The sequence below is a fragment of the Pseudophryne corroboree genome, chromosome 7 (assembly GCF_028390025.1).
Source record: "Pseudophryne corroboree isolate aPseCor3 chromosome 7, aPseCor3.hap2, whole genome shotgun sequence".
NCBI classification, from domain to species: Eukaryota; Metazoa; Chordata; class Amphibia; order Anura; family Myobatrachidae; genus Pseudophryne; species Pseudophryne corroboree.
In genome coordinates, this window is record NC_086450.1 from 93,388,181 (window position 1) to 93,412,090 (window position 23,910).

Consider the following 23,910-nt stretch of genomic DNA (forward strand, 5'->3'; position numbering starts at 1 on the left):
TTTCTCGGAGTCCGTAGTGGATGCTGGGCGCCCATCCCAAGTGCGGATTATCTGCATAAGTTGTACATAGTTATTGTTAACTAATTCGGGTTATTGTTAAAGGAAGCCATCTTTCAGAGGCTCCGCTGTTATCATACTGTTAACTGGGTTTAGATCACAAGTTGTACGGTGTGATTGGTGTGGCTGGTATGAGTCTTACCCGGGATTCAAAATCCTCCCTTATTGTGTACGCTCGTCCGGGCACAGTACCTAACTGGAGTCTGGAGGAGGGTCATAGGGGGAGGAGCCAGTGCACACCACCTGATCGGAAAAGCTTTACTTTTTGTGCCCTGTCTCCTGCGGAGCCGCTATTCCCCATGGTCCTTTCAGGAACCCCAGCATCCACTACGGACTCCGAGAAATAGATTTATCGGTAAGTAAAATCTTATTATCGATCTTTTCTCAAACTTAATGTTTTAACAAAGGAAACATTTTAGCGATATTCGCGTTTCACCAACACAGAAAAGCGCACGTGTATTGTCCCTTATACGGCCTGATTATATTTCCCTAGTAAACGTTTCCGCAGTCTTTTTGATGCATCATTAAAGAATGTTTGTGCAGCCTTAGGGTAGCTGAATGACTGGCTAAAAGCAGTTCATGCAAGAAACATCTCTACAGCATATTAAGTGCATTTATGACATTTTATATAATAGTTATAATAGCTACACTAAAGGTCAAGTTGCCTTGATTATCATAGCAGTAATGCTTCTGTTGTCTGCTACTGTATGGGATTCCAGAACTACGCTGACCCTTTCTGCAGCAAAACAAGATTGCTGTGTTCTATATAGCCTATTGAATTGCTTTAGTTTTTATTTATTTATTTATTTAAATGTTCTTTTTATTCTTCTTTCTTCTAAACCCCACGAAGAATGGTTTGCTACAAGGGTATTAAAGTGAGAACTGCACTTAAAATGCTTTTCTGGAGAACAAGCTAAAATGACCTGTACTCTACTTCTCTGCCGTGGCGGCCTCCACCACCCCCTCCTCATACACGCACATTAATCCTACACAAGTTTAATTATTTATTTAATTTTGGCATGTTTATAACTCATTTCAGTTGTTTTATGTAGAGATTTTTGTAAGATATAGATCAAAATGCTCACTTGATTGCAGAAACTATATATTTTATTTGTGCAAGGCCCCATTATTGAATACATTTATTCCCATACATAAGTGCCCAAATTAATAAGAACACTATTATCAACAATTAGTGTGATGGGTACTAGTTCATGAAAAGAAAAATAATGAAATAGTGATATGCAATAGTTTTGCAATATGTGTACTACCCTTAATGAGATGCTGAACACAAATGTGATTAATGGCTATAGATTGCTGGTAACCAGACTGTGAGATAATAATTGCTGTATTATAGGTCCCCAGCCAGCTAACAATGCTGGGATATGTAATGGCACAGATTGAATATAAAAGGCACAGGTGTCTCGCAAATGTTTGCAGTTTTCTTTTACTGCAACCTTCTCAGCAATGTCCTGTTAGCTCCTGTCTTATATAGTGATATATTATCAGTCCCTGCCCATCGGTGCTTGCAATTCTTTCTCCTTCTCTTGTGCCCCCGTAGAAAATAAAAAATCCGGCACACCTTCTTGTTTCTATACAGTCAAGTGTATTTCTCAAATACAACATAAAATATATTGTTACATCATGGCACAGATCCCACTGTTGCAGAGCTATGCAGCGCTCTTTCTTCAGGTGCTGCATTTATGGTTTCCTAAGGGGACGTGGGTCTGTGTATTTTCTATTACATGATTGGAGGGGGTTGCTGTAAAATTGTAGTGAAAACCTATGCAGAAAGCAGCACATACAAACTTCACACAAATAGGGCCCTGGATGAAGTCGATCCCATGACCCCAGTGCTGTGAGGCAGCACTGCTAATTTGCTAATGGATTAGTAATTTACTGTGTACCTCATAACTGTGCCATGAAATATACGACTAAGCCGTGCCGTGCTTCTTATTTGCTCAATCAGTTAATCAATTTGCATCTGTTACACACTCCAAGGGGTGTATTTACTAAGGTGCATGTTTGTAGAAGTGGAGATGTTGCCCATAGCAACTTATCGATTTCTAGCTATTGTCTTTAGAAGGTGCAAGATAAATAATAAGTGGGATCTGATTGGTTGCTATGGGACACTTCTTAAAAACCCGCACTTTAGTAAATATACCCCCTAATGTGATAAAAGCACAAGGTATGCATGCCATGTACACCACTAGTGGACTAGTCTAAAAAGACGCTAATCTGAGAAAACCGGCAAAAGGCCTGGGATCAGTATGACTGCCACACTATGCCTGCCACCAAGCCACATTCTGCAGTTTTACACTGCCATGATTGCGAGTAAAGTGCAACTCCTAAATCCCCCTGAACACTACAAGTCTATTGGTGCACAGCTGCGGTGTGAAAAAAATCCAAAATGGAAATATCCAAAACTAGGTATCCGTGGCGCAGCATTAAAGTCGCCATAATATGTAGTAACGTTAGGTGAATGATGACACATCTGTCCTTTTAATGCATGTTGCTACACTGCCTAGAGATAATGCTGTACTCCTTAACAAATGTTATACAGTACATCCGGAAAGTATTCACAGCGCTTCACTTTTTCCACATTTTGATATGTTACAGCCTTATTCCAAAATGGAATAAATTAATTTTTCCCCTCAAAATTCTACACACAATACCCCATAATGGCAACTTGAAAAGTTTTTTTTAAAATGTTTGCAAATTTATTAAAAAAAAAAAAAAAAATAAGAAATCACATGTACATAAGTATTCACAGCCTTTGCCATGAAGCTCAAAATTGAGTGCATCTTGTTTCCACTGATCATCCTTGAGATGTTCCTACAGCTAAATTGGAGTCCACCTGTGGTAAATTCAGTTGATTGGACATGATTTGGAAAGGCACACACCTGTCTATATAAGGTCCCCACACTTGACAGTGCATGTCTGAGCACAAACCAAGCATGAAGTCAAAGGATTTGTCTGTAGACCTCCCAGACAGGATTGTCTCGAGGCACAAATCTGGGGAAGGGTACAGAAAAATATCTGCTGCTTTAAAGGTCCCAATGAGCACAGTGGCCTCCATCATCCGTAAATGGTAGAAGATCGGAACCAACAGGACTCTTCCTAGAGTTGGCCGGCCGTCTAAACTGAGCGATCAGGGGAAGAAGGGTCCTAGTCAGGGAGGTGACCAAGAACCCGATGGTCACGCTGTCACAGCTACCTCATTCCTCTGTGGAGAGAGGAGAACCTTCCAGAAGGACAACCATCTCTGCAGCAATCCACCAATCAGGCCTATATGGTACAGCGGCCAGACGGAAGTCGTTCCTTAGTAAAAAGCACATGCCAGCCTGCCTGGAGTTTGCCAAAATGTACCTGAAGGAGTATGAGACCATAAGAAGCAAAATTTTCTGGTCTGATGAGACAAAGATTGAACTCTTTGGCGTGCATGCCAGGCGTCATGTTTGGAGGAAACCAGGCACCGCCCATCACCAAGCCAATACCATCTCTACAGTGAAGCATGGTGGTGGCAGCATCATGCTGTGGGGATGTTTTTCAGCGGCAGAAACTGGGAGACTAGTCAGGATAGAGGGAAAGAGGAATGCAGCAATGTACAGACATCCTGGATGAAAACCTGCTCCATTGCGCCCTTGACCTCAGACTGGGGCGATGATTCATCTTTCAGCAGGACAACGATCCTAAGCACACAGCCAAGATATCAAAGGAGTGGCTTCAGGACAATTCTGTGAATGTCCTTGAGTGGCCCAGCCTGAGCCTAGACTTGAATCCGATGGAACATCTCTGGTGAGATCTAAAAATGGCTGTGCACCGACACTTCCCATCCAACCTGATGGAGCTTGAGAGGTGCTGCAAAGAGGAATGGGTGAAACTGGTCAAAGATAGGTGTGCCGAGCTTGTGGCATCATATTCAAAAAGACTTGAGGCTATAATTGCTGCCAAAGGTGCATCAACAAAGTATTGAGCAAAGGCTGTGAATACTTATGTACATGTGATTTTCTTAGTTTTTTATTTTTAATAAATTTGCTAAAAATCTTAACAACCTTTTCTCACGTTGTCATTATGGGGTATTGTGTGTAGAATTTTGAGGGGGAAAATTAATTTATTCCAGTTTTGAATAAGGCTGTAACAGAACAATGTGGAAAAAGAAGCGCTGTGAATACTTTCCGAATGCACTGTATATTGTATGGTCTAAAGAAATATTTGCCATTTCAGATTTTATTTACCTCTAGATTCAAATACAATTACAGTATGTGGTCGTTTGAGGGGATGTTCGGAATCTTAGTTCAATAAAGCAATCTGAACGTGACCCGAATCGCTTGTCCATTCTGCCTGATGTATAAATGTGGCATGCTTTTCTCCATAGTCATCAAACCGCCCTGCTGACTGCAATATTTCTCCTAGCCGAATGGTTCTTTTTGATAGCATATCAGAGCACAGAAAACGCGATAGGGTAGATCTATAAATACACATGGCTATGGTGAAGGTCGTAACCCTACAGCATGCGGAGTCTCTTCTGATGAAGCCCAACCTGGATGCTATAAGAATCAGAAATCAGAGACTTCGAATGATGAAAAAGACCTGTAAGGTAGCGCCACATGATGGCTTGGTCTTGGGAAAGTTCAGATATATCCTAAAGTATTAGTTTACATTCTTCTTGGATAGCTGATTCATATACCCGTCTGTTCTCCTTCCTGCGCTGTAGGTGTCTGGTGACCCTATTGACAGAGAGGTGACAGTGGGTATGAAAGGAAAGACAAAACTAAGCCAGATTCTCCAGGCATCAATCGTAAGGCAAATGGGAAAAGTCCTAGGGTAAAAAGATCAGTGAGACACAACTTTTAAACAAGCGCCATCCTTACCCCTGACTGTTGCTCCCTGCCCGTGGCGCATTATTCTGACGGGCAAATTTGACATATTACAGAACAAGAAAAAAAAAATCTAGTCGCTGTTAGCACTTGGGTACGTTTTGTTTGACCTTGTTGAAAAGTTTTACTGAGTACATGCTACATAGATCATTGTAAGTCCATAAAAGTTTTAGTAGTATTTGCCCATGTAAATGCTTTCTAGTGCTGACAAAAAAAGAAATCCATTAAGCTGTACTTCAAAACATCTATAGATCTAGATAGATATTCATTTTAATGCTTTGGACGTTATCCGATTAGATGCTGTAAAACATCAGGTGTGAAATGTAGTTTTACCCCCCCCCCCCCCATCCCCCCCGATGTTTCACCAGTATTTTTTTTTTCAGGCTATCCGATTAGATTGCCTGTAAAAAAACCCACACAGGTTCAGTTGAATTTGTGCGCATTCGCCGGCCAAAGCAAACAGAGCTGCTTTTGGGAAACAAAATCCCAGATAAGCTCTTTTAATACTGTTTTTTTAAATATAGGTAATTTTCACAAACTATTCATATTCTGAAACCGTCAAAGTATTTATATTATACAATATTTTCTTCCCATACTTGCGTGGGTTTCCTCCGGGTACTCCGGTTTCCTTCCACAGTCCAAAAGTAAACTGGTACTGTAGCTTAATTTGCTCCCTACAAAAATAATCCTAGTGTGTAAGCATGTGCATGTGTTTAAAGCAGACTAGATGGGTGAAATGGTTTTTAACTGCTGTCCAATATTTCTATCTTGGCTTTCTTGTTGAAATATGGCTTCATAAACACAACAGGAAATGCCTACCATTGACATTTGTGTAAGGGCATAAAAAGTCTGACAGTGGTGTAAAGTAAAGCCGCCTAGCTGCTTTTATAAATACTTTTTTTTCTTTTCTTTTTTTAATACCCGTGTTGACATAATAGTAACAGTTTTTTTACAGCATTCATATATATATATATATATATATATATATATATTGTCTTAAAATGTTGACTGTCACAAAATGTTCCAGATCTGCTTCAGTCACAAGGAGATTGTTCCCCTAACTGTGTATAGCCATTTTCTTTTAAAGACTACTTAATACTGACAAAGAAATAAAAACTTGAAAGTGTCGCCATCATTTACATACATTTTTAAATCCGTTCTTGGTTGCTGAAATTTTGTATGACTTGTATATTAAAGCAGACACCCGCTGAGCTTACATGCTGGATATATATATAATAAATGTACACTTTAGATCCATTTTTGGTATATTTCAACTGTGGCTGTCTTTTAGTAAGTGCTGTTTGTCATTTTATCTTCACAGCTTAGTTTGGTGTGCGAGCCTGTGGGGGTTTTCCCCTTCTGTTTCTTTTCTGAAGCTTTTTTTGCACTTATTCACCTCCTGCTTGTGTTATGTGCTATTACCATGTGTGCACCTGAAAATGCATATGAAAAAGCTTGTGAAGTACAACACATACAGTATGTAGCTTATCCTTGGTGGTGAGAAACTGATTTACTCCTTTTCAGTGCAGTGACTTCCAATGCCTTTGTCTCTCAGTCCCTATACTTGAGGTGCTAATGGAACATAAAAGGAGAGGTACATAATATAATGTTTTGCCAGGCTTCGTATTACAATACAGGTTGAGTATCCCTTATCCAAAATGCTTGGGACCAGAAGTATTTTGGATATCGGATTTTTCTGTATTTTGGAATAACTGCATACCATAATGAGATGTCATGGCGATGGGACCTAAGTCTAAGCACAGAATGCATTTTCCTATAACGTCCTAGAGGATGCTGGGACTCCGTAAGGACCATGGGGATAGACGGGCTCCGCAGGAGACATGGGCACTCCAAGAAAGACTTTGGATCTGGGTGTGCACTGGCTCCTCCCTCTATGCCCCTCCTCCAGACCTCAGTTTGATACTGTGCCCAGTGGAGACTGGGTGCATTTTATGGAGCTCTCCTGAGTTTCCTCTAAAGAAAGTATTTTAGTTAGGTTTTTTATGTTCAGGGAGCCTGCTGGCAACAGACTCCCTGCATCGAGGGACTGAGGAGAGAGAAACAGACCCACTTCTCTGAGTTTCACGGCTCTGTTTCTTAGGCTACTGGACACCATTAGCTCCAGAGGAATCGGTACGCAGGTCTCACCCTCGCCGTCCGTCCCAGAGCCGCGCCGCCGTCCTCCTCGCAGAGCCGGAAGATAGAAGCCGGGTGAGTATGAGAGGAAAAGACTTCAGATGCGGCAGAAGACAGCTTGATCTTCATAGAGGTAACGCACAGCAGTGAAGCTGTGCACCATTGTTCCCATTCACCTCACAAACATCGGTCACTGTAAGGGTGCAGGGCGCAGGGGGGGTGCCCTGGGCAGCAATATAAACCTCTCCTGTGGCAAATGTACATATATACATGTACAGCTGGGCACTGTACATGTATATAAAGAGCCCCCGCCATGTTTTTAAGAATTTTGAGCGGGACAGAAGCCCGCCGCCGAGGGGGCGGGGCTTCTCCCTCAGCACTCACCAGCGCCATTTTTCTCCACAGCACTTCTGAGAGGAAGCTCCCCGGACTCTCCCCTGCTTGATACCACGGTGAAAGAGGGTTTTAAAGTAGAGTGGGGGCATATAATTGGCGCATATACATACTTGAAAAGCGCTACTGGGTAAACATTCTGTGTTTTTTCCTGGGTCATATAGCGCTGGGGTGTGTGCTGGCATACTCTCTCTCTGTCTCTCCAAAGGGCCTGGTGGGGAACCGGTCTTCAGAAAAGAGCTTCCCTGTGTGTGTGTGGTGTGTCGGTACGCGTGTGTCGACATGTCTGAGGTTGAAGGCTCACCTAAGGAGGAGGGGGAGTGTATGAATGTAAGGTCTCCGTCGGCAGTGCCGACACCTGACTGGATGGATATGTGGAATGTTTTAAGTGCTAATGTTAATTTATTGCACAAAAGATTAGACAAAGCTGAAGCTAGAGTACAGTCAGGGAGTCAACCCATGTCTGTCCCAATGTCGCCGGGACCTTCGGGGTCTCAGAAGCGCCCACTATCCCAAATAGTAGACACAGATACCGACACGGATTCAGACTCCAGTGTCGACTACAATGATGCAAAATTACATCCAAAAGTGGCTAAATGTATTCGATATATGATTGTTGCAATAAAAGATGTTTTGCATATCACTGAGGAACCCCCTGTCCCTGACACGAGGGTACACATGTATAAGGGAAAGAAACCTGAGGTCACCTTTCCCTCCTCACATGAGCTGAACGAATTATGCGAAAAAGCGTGGGAAACTCCAGACAAAAAACTGCAGATTCCCAAAAGGATTCTTATTGCGTGTCCTTTCCCGCCAAAGGACAGAATACGGTGGAAATCCTCCCCTAGGGTAGACAAGGCTTTGACACGCTTATCAAAAAAGATAGCGCTCCCATCCCAAGATACGGCTACCCTCAAGGATCCTGCTGACCGCAAGCAGGAGGTTACCTTGAAGTCCATTTACACACATTTTGGTACGTTACTCAGACCGGCAATAGCGTCGGCCTGGGTTTGTAGTGCTGTAGCAGCATGGACAGATTCCTTATCAGCGGATATTGAGACCCTTGATAAGGATACCATTTTAATGACCCTAGGGTATATAAAAGATGCTGTCTTATATATGAGGGATGCTCAAAGAGACATTAGTTTACTGGGTTCCAGAATAAACGCTATGTCTATTTCTGCTAGGCGAGTCTTATGGACCAGACAGTGGACAGGTGATGCCGACTCAAAGAGGCATATGAACTTTTTTGCCTTATATTCCCTCACAATCTAAGAAAGTGCCTCATTATCAAATGCAGTCCTTTTGTTCAAATAAAAGCAAAAGAGTATGTGGATCGTCCTTTCTTGCCAGAGGTAAGGGCAGAGGGAAAAAGCTGCACAACACAGCTAGTTCCCAGGAACAGAAGTCCTCCCCGGCCTCTGCAAAATCCACCGCATGACGCTGGGGCTCCCCTGAGGGAGTCTGCTCCAGTGGGGGCACGTCTTCGACTTATCAGCCACATCTGGGTTCACTCACAGGTGGATCCCTGGGCAATAGAAATTGTTTCCCAGGGATACAAGCTGGAATTCGAAGAGGTGCCTCCTCGCCGGTTTTTCAAATCGGCGCTACCGACTTCTCCCCTGGAAAGGGAGATAGTGTTACATGCGATTCATAAATTGTGTCTTCAACAAGTGGTGGTCGAGGTTCCCCTGCTTCAAAGAGGTAAGGGGTACTACTCAACTCTGTTTGTGGTCCCAAAACCGGACGGTTCGGTCAGACCCATTTTGAATTTAAAATCCCTGAACCTTTACTTAAAACGGTTCAAATTCAAAATGGAATCGCTCAGAGCGGTCATCGCCAGCCTGGAAGGGGGGGATTTTATGGTATCTCTGGACATAAAGGATGCATACCTGCATGTTCCCATATATCCTCCTCATCAGGCGTACCTCAGATTTGCGGTACAGGATTGTCATTACCAATTTCAGACGTTGCCGTTTGGGCTTTCCACGGCCCCGAGAATTTTCACCAAGGTAATGGCGGAAATGATGGTGCTCCTGCGCAAGCAGGGTGTCACAATTATCTTGTACTTGGACTATCTCCTCATAAAAGCGAGATCACGGGAGAAGTTGCTGAACAGCGTATCACTTTCACTGAAGGTGTTACAGCGACATGGCTGGATTCTCAATATTCCAAAGTCGCAGCTGAATCCTACGACTCGTCTGCCCTTCTTGGGCATGATTCTGGACACAGACCAGAAAAGGGTTTTTCTTCCGATAGAAAAAGCGCAGGAACTCATGACTCTAGTCAAGAACCTGTTGAAGCCAAAACAAGTGTCAGTACATCATTGCACTCAAGTCCTGGGAAAAATGGTGGCGACGTACGAAGCCATTCCCTTCGGCAGGTTCCATGCAAGGACTTTCCAATGGGACCTATTGGACAAATGGTCCGGGTCACATCTGCAAATGCATCAGCGGATCACCCTGTCCCCCAGGGCCAGGGTATCTCTCCTGTGGTGGCTGCAGAGTGCTCACCTTCTAGAGGGCCGCAGGTTCGGCATTCAGGATTGGATCCTGGTGACCACGGACGCGAGCCTCCGAGGTTGGGGACCAGTCACACAGGGAAGAAATTTCCAGGCCTTTGGTCAAGTCAAAAGACTTGTCTTCACATCAACATCCTGGAACTAAGGGCCATATACAATGCCCTACGTCAAGTGGAGACCTTACTTCGCGACCGACCAGTTCTGATCCAGTCAGACAACGTCACCGCAGTAGCTCATGTAAACCGCCAGGGCGGCACAAGGAGCAGAGTGGCGATGGCGGAAGCCACCAGAATTCTTCGCTGGGCGGAGAATCATGTAAGCGCACTGTCAGCAGTGTTCATTCCGGGAGTGGACAACTGGGAAGCAGACTTCCTCAGCAGACACGACCTGCGTCCGGGAGAGTGGGGACTTCATCAGGAAGTCTTAGCACAGATTGCAAGTCGGTGGGGACTGCCCCAAATAGACATGATGGCGCCCCGTCTCAACAAAAAGCTACAAAGGTATTGCGCCTGGTCAAGAGATCCTCAGGCGGTAGCTGTGGATGCCCTAGTGACACCGTGGGTGTTCCAGTCGGTCTATGTATTTCCTCCTCTTCCTCTCATACCCAAGGTGTTGAGAATAATAAGAAAAAGAGGAGTGAGAACAATACTCATTGTTCCGGATTGGCCACGAAGGACCTGGTATCTGGATCTGCAGGAAATGCTCACAGAAGATCCGTGGCCTCTTCCTCTAAGACAGGACCTGTTGCAACAGGGTCCCTGTCTGTTCCAAGACTTACCGCAGCTGCGTTTGACGGCATGGCGGTTGAACGCCGGATCCTAGCGGAAAAAGGTATTCCGGATGAGGTCTTTCCTACGCTAATAAAGGCTAGGAAGGACGTGACATCTAAACATTATCACCGAATATGGCGAAAATATGTTTCTTGGTGTGAGGCCAGGAATGCTCCTACGGAAGAATTCCATCTAGGCCGTTTTCTTCACTTCCTACAAACTGGAGTGAATTTGGGCCTAAAATTAGGCTCCATTAAAGTTCAGATTTCGGCCTTATCCATTTTCTTTCAAAAGGAATTGGCCTCTTTACCTGAAGTACAGACTTTTGTGAAGGGAGCACTGCATATTCAGCCTCCTTTTGTACCTCCGGTGGCGCCTTGGGACCTTAACGTGGTGTTAAGTTTCCTTAAGTCACATTGGTTTGAACCACTTAGAACAGTGGAGTTGAAATATCTCACTTGGAAGGTGGTCATGTTGTTAGCCTTGGCTTCGGCTAGGCGAGTTTCGGAATTAGCGGCTTTATCACATAAAAGCCCCTATCTGGTTTTCCATATGGATAGAGCGGCTGCCCGAGGGGTAAATCTTTTTCTCGTAGTCCGTAGAGGATGCTGGGCGCCCGTCCCAAGTGCGGACTTCTTCTGCAAGACTTGTATATAGTTTTGCTTACATAAGGGTTATGTTATAGTTTTCATCTGTCTTGGACTGATGCTATGTTGTTTTCATACTGTTAACTGGTTAGTATATCACAAGTTATACGGTGTGCTTGGTGTGGCTGGTATGAATCTTGCCCTTGGATTAACAAAAATCCTTTCCTCGTACTGTCCGTCTCCTCTGGGCACAGTTTATCTAACTGAGGTCTGGAGGAGGGGCATAGAGGGAGGAGCCAGTGCACACCCATCTAAAGTCTTTCTTGGAGTGCCCATGTCTCCTGCGGAGCCCGTCTATCCCAATGGTCCTTACGGAGTCCCAGCATCCTCTACGGACTACGAGAAAAAGATTTACCGGTAGGTTTAAAATCTTATTATGTTTCATATACACCTAATACACACAGCCTGAAGGTAATTCCAGACAATATGTTTTATAACTTTGTGCATTAAACAAAGTGTGTGTACATTCACACAAATCATGTATGTTTCATATACACCTTATACACACAGCCTGAAGGTCATTTAATACAATATTTTTGATACTTTTGTGTATTAAACAAAGTTTGTGTACATTGAGCCATCAGAAAACAAAGGTTTCACTATCTCACTCTTACTCAAAAAATTCCGTATTTCGGAATATTTGGATATGGGATACTCAACCTGTATCTGTATAAGGGCAATTTATCATTGAAAAGCAGCCACAGATATCTATCTATCTATCCTATCTATCTATCCTATCTATCTATCCTATCTATCTATCCTATCTATCTATCCTATCTATCTATCTATCTATCTATCTATCTATCTATCTATCTATCTATCTATCCTATCCTATCCTATCCTATCCATCTATCTTATCTAGCTGTCTATCGATCTATCTATCTTATCTAGCTGTCTATCGATCTATCTATCTTATCTAGCTGTCTATCGATCTATCTATCTTATCTAGCTGTCTATCGATCTATCTATCTTATCTAGCTGTCTATCGATCTATCTATCTTATCTAGCTGTCTATCGATCTATCTATCCTATCTAGCTGTCTATCTATCTGTCTATATCTGTCTGTCTGTCTATCTATCCTAATTATCTGTGTATCTAGCCTCTCTATCTATCTATCTATCTATTTATCTATCTATCTATCTATCTATACTTTCTAGCTGTCTATCATATCCTGTCTATCCTTCCTATCTGTGTGTGTGTGTGGGTGTGTGGGGGTGTGTGTGTGTGTGTGTAGATAGATAGATAGGTCTGTGTGTGGAGATATATATATATATATATTTGGAAGTGGGTCCGGTTGTGCTACATCCACACTCAGGAAAAAAGTTCCCTATAAAACATGTTTTAACCTGCACGTCCAAATACGTGATTTATATCATTAAATGCCCCTGTGGGCTTGCCTATATTGGCAAGACCTCCTGTACCTTTAGAGAACGGGCAGCGCAACATAGGTCGGCCATAAGACAATCCCTGGAAGGAAAAGAGATCGAACAGCCTGTCGCAAGACATTTTAGGGAAGCGCGACATACAATGGCTGCCCTACGGTATAAACTAATCGACCATGTTCCCCCGTTACCTAGAGGAGGGGATCGGAATAAGAAACTACTTCAGCTGGAGGCGCATTGGATATTCGAGTTCAATACGGTTGCTCCATTTGGACTAAATGAAAACCTCTCCCTCTCTTGCTTTCTATGATATTCCGCTTCTAACTTTTTCTCCTTTGCCTTCTGCATGTCTTTTTGTCAGTGTTTGCCATCAGGGTCATTCCTCTTAAATTCATTAGGTTGTAGTTATGGATTTACCGCATACTGAGCCCATGTAATATGTGGGCATGTTTTTTGGACTTTTATGAACCCAATATACCTGATTTGGGTGCTACTGTTGATAGTAAATCTTTACCATTTTTAGGAATCTATATATATTTTTTCTACTTTTTTCTCTAATGTATTTTTATTAGTTACCCTAATGGCACCCACTGCAACCCTAATATAATTGTTTGGAACCCAGTGAGGCTTTGTGATTGGAGTAGGCTTACTGCTTTTATGGAGTAATTGTTAGCCTGATTACTATCCTTTTCTATTCCATCTGGCTTTTATGTTGGTGTGGGTTTCTACACTGGTTATATTGAAGGATTTGGGAATGGATGTTAAGTCATCTAATATCCCCAGTTCTTTATGGGTTAATGGTCGCCGCGTTCAGCGGCTTTTTTTCCCCTTCTGTTCCTGCACAAGGTTGCCTCGGGCTCTGTGCTCCGGCTCCCCGGCGTTTGTGTTGTGGTGTGTCAGAGTGGTAGCTATGACTACTACCTCCGCCCATGAGGCGGGGTTTGAACTGCTTACAGGAGCTGGACGCAGCGCGTCTTCAGCTCCGTTTACTACTGTTGGTATGACAACCACCTTTCTCACCCTCCACGTAGCAGTGGAGGATGACGTCAGCGCAGAGGGCCGGAAGCGGAGGGCACGAGGCGTGTCTCACGTGTGTGGTGTTATATAAGGTATGTCTGTTTTATACATTTTGTATCCTGACGAAAGGTGTGAATAAAGACACCTGAAACGTTGACACGCTAATCGGCCTGGTGAGCTGTTTTATTCATAGAAAATCCTTTGGAGTGCCACCCATCACCTTACCATATATATATCTCTATATATATCTCTATGTGTATGTATATAATTAAAATAATAAATTATATTATGCATGCGGGCTACATACTGGCTTCTGTTGCATGCAGCCTACAAATACTGGGCAGCTTTATTTTAACACCGCAATTTAGTTTTGAGTTTGGACACTTCCCTCCCAAAGTGACTTGCTCATTTTTGCTTTACTCCCACCTCAGGATCAGGTCCGTAGTCTTATGGGCCCTACACACCTGCCGGTTGCAGGGTGAGGTGCCCGACGGACGCCCCAGCGATGGGTGGAGTTTCTTCACTCCACCCGACCCCATAGCCCTGCATGCTAATATGGACGAGATTGTCCATATTGGCTTGCCTGTATAAACGAGCCGGCACCAACAATGAACAAGCGTGGGGGCACGCATCGTTCATTGTTGGTGCATACACACTGAAAGATATGAACGATATCTCATTCATTAATGAATGAGATCGTTCATATCTTTCAGTGTAATCGCTAAGTGTGTAGGGCCCATTACTCTCACATCTGAGACTGTTCAGTTGAACTATACAAGACCGCTTCTGGACACTGTGGGGTAAGTGTAATACAGCTTGCATAAATTGGCAATTATGTCCATTGTTTTGATTGGGCAATAATTTAAAAGGGTTTTTCTTTTTTCTTTTCTTTTTTTTCTTCAAATAAATGTTTTTATTGTTTTAAAGCACAACAAGTATCAACGATACAAAATTCAGTGTGCACGAAAGAGGTTACATGTGTATGGCAGTAGGCAAACATCCAAACAGTTTCTTGTATCCTAACAGAGGAAGAGTGACCCCACATGAGTAGATATTCACTACTGTTTCTCCACCTAAAGTAAACCTTTTACAAATCACTGTAAGAAAGGAATTAGTACAACCAATGGTCATGTGAAGACATTTGTTGTATCCGTAACAGTATTGCTATCTGTATAAATGCCGATGAGCCAATGCAGGCGAAAGAAAAGAAAAAAAATTGCGGCGGAGTGAGCTGCACAGGGCAACAAAACCCTATCCCTGAAAACTCAAGGCCAAAAAGGAGGATTCAATTCAGAACTCCTGTTGTTCACTGAAGCGAAGATCTCCCAAGATTCTCCATTCATACCACATGGTGTTCTTTAGAGCATCTTCAACTCTACGTTGAAGTTCCCTAGGTAGAGTTGAAACATAGCTTTCCTATGAATCGAAAAATCTCTGGGTTAAGCGCTCCTTTATTCAGGGAAGGTTCTATAAAGTCATTGTTAAGAACATGGAACAAATTACTTTGAAACATCAGCAAAGAAGGCGGAGAAGGCGAAATCCAATTTTGTAAGATTACTTTTCGGGCAGCAGCAGTAATTGGCAACAATAGCTTTCCTCATCCTTTATCAGTTCTTTGTGTGGTAGGTATCTTCCTGAATATAGCCCATTCTGCAGTGAATGGGTTATAGTTGACTAATTGGTCTAGGGAGAATTTCCTAAGCCAGATTGACGTAGAAGAGGGCAAGACCAGAAACAATGGCGGAAATCTGCTTGAGGAGCCTGACACTGTAAACCGTTCTGTGAAGTGGTCATATGGTTTTGCCTTTGTAAATGATCGCCCTTTAAAAAAATTGGCCTGACTAGCTGGATACTCACCCCAGTGTCACTCTGTTGAATTTTCTTTTTGCTAGGATGTCAATTGCTATATAACTTTAATTACTTTTTTCAACTTGTATATATATTCAATTGTGATTTATTTTAGAGACACATTTGGTAGTTATTGCGCAGCCCTTTCTCAATTTCTATTTCTGTATATATTTTTGCATTTTCATCCATTAACGTATGCTTTATAATCATTCAATAGTCAAGACATAAATGTATTGAAAAATGCCAAATCTATAGTATAGTAAACGTGGCGGAAGGCAGTTTTCTGCTAAAACATATGGGTACAGCCATTTTCTGCAGACTTTCTGCATGTTAATAAAATACGTTCACAGCAACATTTGGGTGTGTCACTGATTAGAAATATTGCGCCTTTTGCGATTTTTTTGATTCATATCTTCTCATTAGGTGCATTACAAGACCAAAAGCAGGTGGAGACTCAACTTCACCCCCGATTGTGCTTGTTGAACATCTTGTTCCAAAATATGGAATAGCCATTCCCCTTTGCTGATATAGCAACCTCTGATCTTCTTGAAAGACTTTATTGTAGATTTTGGATCATGGCTGCAGGGATTCGCACTCCTTCAACCGCAGGAGCACGAGAGAGGTCAGGCATTGGCTTTGGGTAATCAGGCCTACCTCGCAGCCAGTGTTCCAAATGATCTCAAAGGTGTTCATAGGGGATGAGATAAGAGCTCAGTGCAGACTACTCAATTCTTCCACAACAAAGTTGGCAAACCATTTTGATTTGAATGGAGCTCTATGAAAGCATGAAAAACCTAATTCTTCCTCCACTAGCCTCTTCAGTTGGCAGATTGAATTGGGTCAGGAAGCGTTCTCCTGGCATCCACCAAATCCAGTTTGGTTCTCCAGGCTGCAAGATGGTGAAGTGTGATTCGTCACTACAGATAATGTGTTAAATTGCTTCAGAGTTCAATAGTGGTGCTGACTTTTGGCATTGGGAATGGTGACCTGTGGCTTGTGTGTGACTACACAAACCCAACCCATGAAGCTCCTGATGAACAGATCTTGTGCTGTCCATTGATTCTATAGACAGGCGCATTACCATACAGCAGTCCTCCTCTGTGAGCCTGCGTGTGTAAGCTTTGCAGCCAAGTTGTCCCCTTCGCAATAACAGCACTGACAGCTATCAAAGACTGACCTAGCAGGACACAAACTGACTACTTGGAAAGGTGGCATCCTGTGACTGTTCCACACTGAAGCTATGGAGTACGACCCACACTACTGCTTATGTTTCACTATTGAGATTGCATTGATTTTATGAACCTGTTAGCTGTGGCTGAAATGGCCAAACACACTATTTAGAAGTAGTGTCCACATACCTTTGGAGATGAAGTGTACATGATGTTACCACAGACTTCTGTTAAATGTGTTGTAATCTTAGGTGTGCCTTACCAAAGATCGGTGTCCTCCTTGCACCTTTCTATTTATTTATGGGTTTATCCCCTCAAACATGAGTGTTCAACATTTTTAAATGTTCAATTATGGAGTGCGTGTTAGACAGTCAAGGCCAAGCAAAACTACAAATGATAGCGATTGCCATTGTTTATAGAGCGTCATATAATTGGATTCCTGAGTTTGTTGGTAACTGGGCTGTGAAATTGATACACCAAACCTTTGACTCCGACCTGTCTATTTTACCACTGTCCTCTGACTCCTTTATAAATGGCAACTTGTACTGTATTTCTTTAAGGTTCAAATAGTTATGAGGTAGTAGAAGACTACATGTAAACTATGACAGCAGGATGGGTAAATTATATCGCAATGTAGTAACTGGTAATTGTCAGTGTAGGGTGTGAATGCAGGTGATGGTGCAGCTCTGGGTAATTACCAGTGGCGGCTCCAGAGGTGGGGCTACAGCCCAGTCCAAAATTCAAATAGGGGAGCCACACCAACTGCCGCCTCTAACATTGCCAAACGAGACTCACTGGCAGTTGGTGTGAATTTTGGACTGCACTGCAGCCCCACCTCTGGAACCGCTACTGGTAATTATAATAGGTATGCAAGATAATAAGCCGGCTAGAGGAGTTCCGGAGGAAATGGGCAATGACGCCTTTACATGTGTTAATGCAATCTCTGACATAAGTTGTAATTTAGAAACTGGAGTTGGTACATTTCTACCGACTCTGCCCAAAATGGTCTCTGACCCCACAACCCTGGTTGTTAATTTTTTTTATTTTTTTTTGCCATCGGTAAGGTTAGAGATAAAGATGTGTGGCTATTTTTAGTCAGATATTCTAAAGGCATTACAAGGTACATTAATGTGAAGCTTCCTGACCTGCGTCTCTGGCACGGTTATGGTATAAAAGGTTGACTTTTGGGGGGGGGGGGGGGTTCCATTTGCAGGTTTTAGCACATGAATCCCCAAATAGTGTGGCTCTCTCCCCAGTTTTAGTCCACGTGGAAAGTAAAGAATGAAAAAATGCAAACAAATTCCAAAAAACTCGTTGACCATGTCCACCTATGGGTCAAATGGTACTGTAAGCATTTGCCAAATCTTAAATGATAAATGGCATTCTTTAGTTTTCAGGAGAAACGATAAAGCATTTAAGTCTTCATAGAGTAATGCTAATTATGGTGCCATGTCTAAAAAAAAATAGTGACTGGCTAAAAAGCTCTGTGATCCATGTAGAGACTGACTGACTGCCTTATTAGTGCACTAGTCAGAGGCCTCTATCTGCGCAGGTATCTCACGTTCCTTTTTTTTACAATTCCTCCAGTCCAATACCGAAACCAAGCTGCCAGAGCCCATGTCTTTTAAACTTAATGGAGTTATTTCAGTCAGTAGAAAATGTTTCCTGTCCATTCATAATATTCATTTCTGCAGGAATAATAAGTATGAAATGAGAATTTAATGCCCGTTTTTGTGTGGCACAGATTTACGTCTCCGCAAAAAAGAAGCAAGCTGTCGCTGCCAGCTTTCTGAGTGGAATAATGATTATGCAAAGTGGCTAAATTATAAGTGTGAGCAATTCTGCACCGCTGTAGTGCGCTGTGAACATGAAAGTTTCTAGCTGTCAGCTAGTGTCGCATATTTATCTTGGATGCTTGCTTTGTGATGGGCAGCGAGAACTTCTCAGCTTAATCTAGGTAACACCAGGATCCTTTGCCGCTTTCTCCTGTAATGAGAAATACCCTACCCGACAATACACTGGGCACGTTCTACACAGTAATAGTAAGTTACATAAGAGGGGAATCTGGCTCCTCACTTAAACACAAATGCAATTATTTTGTATTCCGAATCTCCTGGCCGCTATTTTGGAAAATCATATCCGATGCTTTTCCCAGCAGAAGATTATTGAGTTGAATTTAGCTGTGATTTCACTTAACAAAGCTTCAAACGCATTCCTACAGCGGAGTTAGAATACAGGTAGCGAGATATCAATGATTCATTGAAACCAAAATTCCTCTTCCCAGGGCCATCAATGCACCCCTCAGAGTTAATGGCGGAGATGAGAAACAGTGGGTTTGCGCTGAAACAAAGTGTGCTGGGAAGAAAGCTGACCGTAAATGATCCATCGCAGGTAATGATCTCCTCATTCCTTTATTCTTTATCAGTAAGCTGAAAATATCTATACATTTACATGGGATTGCCTGCAAATTGCCACTTTGCACTCGGCAATATGCATATCCATAGGGTAGTGAGCGAGAGACCATTAAAATTGCTTGTGATAACATTTTATTATTTATTTATTTCCATCCTCTTTATAGCAGAAGTTTCAAAGGAAAAGCAATACAATTTTTGCAATATTTTTTATTTTATATATTGTGATAGGGGAAGGCTTGTCGGCGCTTAACCGCGATACCGAATTATACTAGAATGCAGACCAGGATATTATGAGTGATCAAATGGTCTCCTTATTCAGACACTCCCTTTAATATATTTGGGCATCAGCTACACCTTAAAGAGAGAAGCGTTGGTAAAGTGCTTCATGTACAGTGTAAAAGCAAAAAAGAATAAGGTGATTTTAAGCGACCAATGGTGTCTTATAATTTGGAGGAGACTCAGATAAAAATAGTAAAAATTTAATGTACTGTAATTAGCACCAACATAAAAATAAATAAAAGCAATGGCCCTAAACAAGGAGCCAGCAATCAGTAAGAAATCAATGGAACTAGATAAAAGATGTAAAAAAATGCATACGTTGGTATACAATTAATAGTTCAAACTAATAAAAGACAGAAGAAAAAAATTCCTAACAGTATAAAATTGGAAATAAGATCAGCATAAAAATAGTATAGATAAGATTCTTAGCTTTTTGAGATGGTTTATATCATAACACCCAACGCGTTTCGTCCTCTCTGGACTTCATCAAGGGGTCTTGATGAAGTCCAGTCCATAGTTTGAACTATTAATTGTATACCAACGTATGCATTTTTTTACATCTTTTATCTAGTTCCATTGATTTCTTACTGATTGCTGGCTCCTTGTTTAGGGCCATTGCTTTTATTTATTTTTATGTTGGTGCTAATTACAGTCTATTAAATTTTTACTATTTTTATCTGAGTCTCCTCCAAATTATAAGACACCATTGGTCGCTTAAAATCACCTTATTCTTTTTTGCATGTGTATATATATATATATGTTAGTATAATTAATTTATTTTTTATTTGTTTTTGTGTAATTTTTTATTCTATTATTTTTTTTTTCATTTCATTGGGATTTTGCATAAATTGTACAGCTCCCCCTCTCAGACCAAGGCTGCAGACGGTGAACCTGAGTAACAGCCATCATCCCCATACCACATTGTTTGGTCTGTGCTACCTGCTGGCTAAACCGCCGAGAGCCTTTGAAAAAGAAGAATAGAGAGGAATTTAGTTCTAGATGGACACAATCATGGATGGCAGCACTCCACGTTGACTTGATAGCGCTGGGATAAGAACTGGGTGCATTAGACTTGTATCCTGGCACACACAGATTGCTGTAATTGAATATTCATAATAAGAGGCAGATATCTCCACAGCAACAACACACCTAAGTGTAATGCCAGCACTGCCTGATGGCCACTCCGTAAAGCTTTCTCTCGGAGCAATCTCTTTCACAGGCACTTTTAGTGATGGATTTGTCAAGAGCTTTAGAATCCAGACAAAGCACTGTGTGGATACAAACTGAAACACATTAGGCCAGTTTGTAAGGGATGGGGGCTATTTCATCTTGGTACAGTTTCTATTATATTCATGTCTTATATCCTTTTTTCTTTTCACTGGTCTTTGTCTACCTGCATGCTACATTGTTTGTGCATTGTACAGTATTGCTTTTATAGTTGATGATAGAGACACAGACTTCCTACTAACAGCTGGACTTATAAACAAGGAACAATCTTGTTCTCTCGTCTATCCTGGAAAAACACATACAGAATTATTATGGGTTTACTTAAGTTGTCAGCCATGGTAGCTTTGTGTGACAGGAAGGTCTGGCGTTCCCACTTGGAGTTTTTTTTTTTTTTTTTATAAATGGTTTGAGGTTTCACTACTGGCCACATCCTTTTGGTGCTGCTTGTTTGATATGGAACTTAGACAGCAAGTGGCCGGTGGGCCGGTGTAACGTTTTAAGCTGTAGCATGGTTGGAATCACCATAATTCCGTCTCCTGTAGCTGCTTGCATCTGGGGGGCTTTTATCACTGCTGCTGCATCTCTTTGCTGGTTATTAGGGCTAGCTCTTCCTGACCATTTGTTTTGGTTCAGGTTTGGGGTCAAGATAGGACAGGGAGCAGAGGGATTAGTGTGCCGGCTCTTTCTCTCATAGGAACATAGGAGGTTTAGGTGTCTCCTGGGATCTTTAATAATGGTGATGTTGCTTGCTCAGAGGTGGCTCGTAGAACAGCTGTTACTCACAACACCTACTGTAGTGTTCATTCTAGCACCTACTCAGTGAGGAAGGGCATATTTGAATTTTTAAGGGCAATTTTAGTCAGTAGCTGTAGTGATTGGTTGGGATCGGGTGACCGGCGGTCGTGATCCCAGCGGCAACTGCCGGGATAATATCTACATCACGTAGTTATATATCACGTCTAAAATTTTGGCCTTCAAAGTTAAAATATGTGCTCCAGGTTGCTGGGATGAACACTAACCTACTGGTAGGTAGTGAGAGGTTTATGCTGTTAGTACCTGTGGCTTTGGCCCTTTAACTAGTCCAGCTTGATTCCTTTATCTCATAGCAAATCCGTATGGAACCGTACAGTAAGTGACAGGGGGTCTGTACGCCAGGTGTCAGTGTGCCAACAAGTTAGAGTGAGCAGGGCGGGGGGCGGGGCTCTTCATGCAAATAAATCATATGAAATGACCAAAAATGGATGAAACAGATGACACTGCCCAAATAAGCTTACAGTCTAAAAGCTGTGGGGAAAGCTTGATTCATAAGGTGGAGGAATAGCCATCGTAGCTGTTGGTGGGGAATGTGACTGCTGTATGGCAGCATCATTATCAGTCACTGATAAAGTGGTGACTGGCATTTCTGTGCAGCTAACGGAGTGGAAAAGACAGAAGGTGAAGACATGAAAGATGAATTAGTCATTACAGCTATCATGGTAGAAGACACTGATTCCATTGCTTACAAGTCCGACTGTATAGGCCTACATGCACTGCCGTTTCTCTAGAGCAGCAGTGGCCAACCTGTGGCTCTTTCTTTCTTCAAATGTGGCTCCTAACACACAAATTCATATGTCCACAACAGATCCGGTAACCACTGCTCTCCAGAAAAACACGCAGCAGCATTACGGGGACTTAGAACTGAGGGAGTCAGATGCTAGAGACGAGACACCCACCAGCAAACAGAGGACACATAAGGGGCTGCTGCAGTGGCATGATTTGGGGGAAGCTGAAGTGACACAGGAGGGTGCTGGCTGAAGTGACACAGGAGGGTGCTGGCTGAAGTGACACAGGAGGGTGCTGGCTGGAGTGACACAGGAGGGTGCTGGCTGAAGTGACACAGGAGGGTGCTGGCTGAAGTGACACAGGAGGGTGCTGGCTGAAGTGACACAGGAGGGTGCTGGCTGAAGTGACACAGGAGGGTGCTGGCTGAAGTGACACAGGAGGGTGCTGGCTGGAGTGACACAGGAGGGTGCTGGCTGGAGTGACACAGGAGGGTGCTGGCTGGAGTGACACAGGAGGGTGCTGGCTGGAGTGACACAGGAGGGTGCTGGCTGAAGTGACACAGGAGGGTGCTGGCTGAAGTGACACAGGAGGGTGCTGGCTGAAGTGACACAGGAGGGTGCTGGCTGGAGTGACACAGGAGGGTGCTGGCTGAAGTGACACAGGAGGGTGCTGGCTGGAGTGACACAGGAGGGTGCTGGCTGGAGTGACACAGGAGGGTGCTGGCTGGAGTGACACAGGAGGGTGCTGGCTGGAGTGACACAGGAGGGTGCTGGCTGGAGTGACACAAGAGGGTGCTGGCTGGAGTGACACAGGAGGGTGCTGGCTGGAGTGACACAGGAGGGTGCTGGCTGGAGTGACACAGGAGGGTGCTGGCTGGAGTGACACAGGAGGGTGCTGGCTGAAGTGACACAGGAGGGTGCTGGCAGGGTGCTGGCTGAAGTGACACAGGAGGGTGCTGGCTGAAGTGACACAGGAGGGTGCTGGCTGAAGTGACACAGGAGGGTGCTGGCTGAAGGGACAGGAGGGTGCTGGCTGAAGTGACACAGGAGGGTGCTGGCTGAAGGGACAGGAGGGTGTTGAGTGACAGGAGGGTGCTGGCTGGAGGGACAGGAGGGTGCTGGCTGAAGGGACAGGAGGGTGCTGGGTGAAGTGACAGGAGGGTGCTGAGTGACAGGTGGGTGCTGGCTGGAGGGACAGGAGGGTGCTGGCTGAAGTGACACAGGAGGGTGCTGGCTGAAGTGACACAGGAGGGTGCTGGCTGAAATGACACAGGAGGGTGCTGGCTGAAGTGACACAGGAGGGTGCTGGCTGAAGTGACACAGGAGGGTGCTGGCTGAAGTGACAGGAGGGTGCTGGCTGAAGTGACAGGAGGGTGCTGGCTGAAGTGACACAGGAGGGTGCTGGCTGAAGTGACACAGGAGGGTGCTGGCTGAAGTGACACAGGAGGGTGCTGGCTGAAGTGACACAGGAGGGTGCTGGCTGAAGTGACACAGGAGGGTGCTGGCTGAAGTGACACAGGAGGGTGCTGGCTGAAGTGACACAGGAGGGTGCTGGCTGAAGTGACACAGGAGGGTGCTGGCTGGAGTGACACAGGAGGGTGCTCGCTGGAGTGACACAGGAGGGTGCTGGCT

At 43.5% G+C, this 23,910-nt stretch overlaps 1 protein-coding gene across 1 annotated transcript in view; it reads left to right on the plus strand.

Moving 5' to 3' along the window:
* The window catches only part of CIR1 (corepressor interacting with RBPJ, CIR1), a 224,195-nt gene that overhangs the window by 88,627 nt on the left and 111,658 nt on the right, over positions 1-23,910 (plus strand). The window contains exon 8 of the mRNA XM_063933433.1: positions 19,102-19,208. Within this exon, the coding sequence (XP_063789503.1) occupies positions 19,102-19,208 (107 nt within the window). The remainder of the gene's footprint in view (positions 1-19,101; positions 19,209-23,910) is intronic.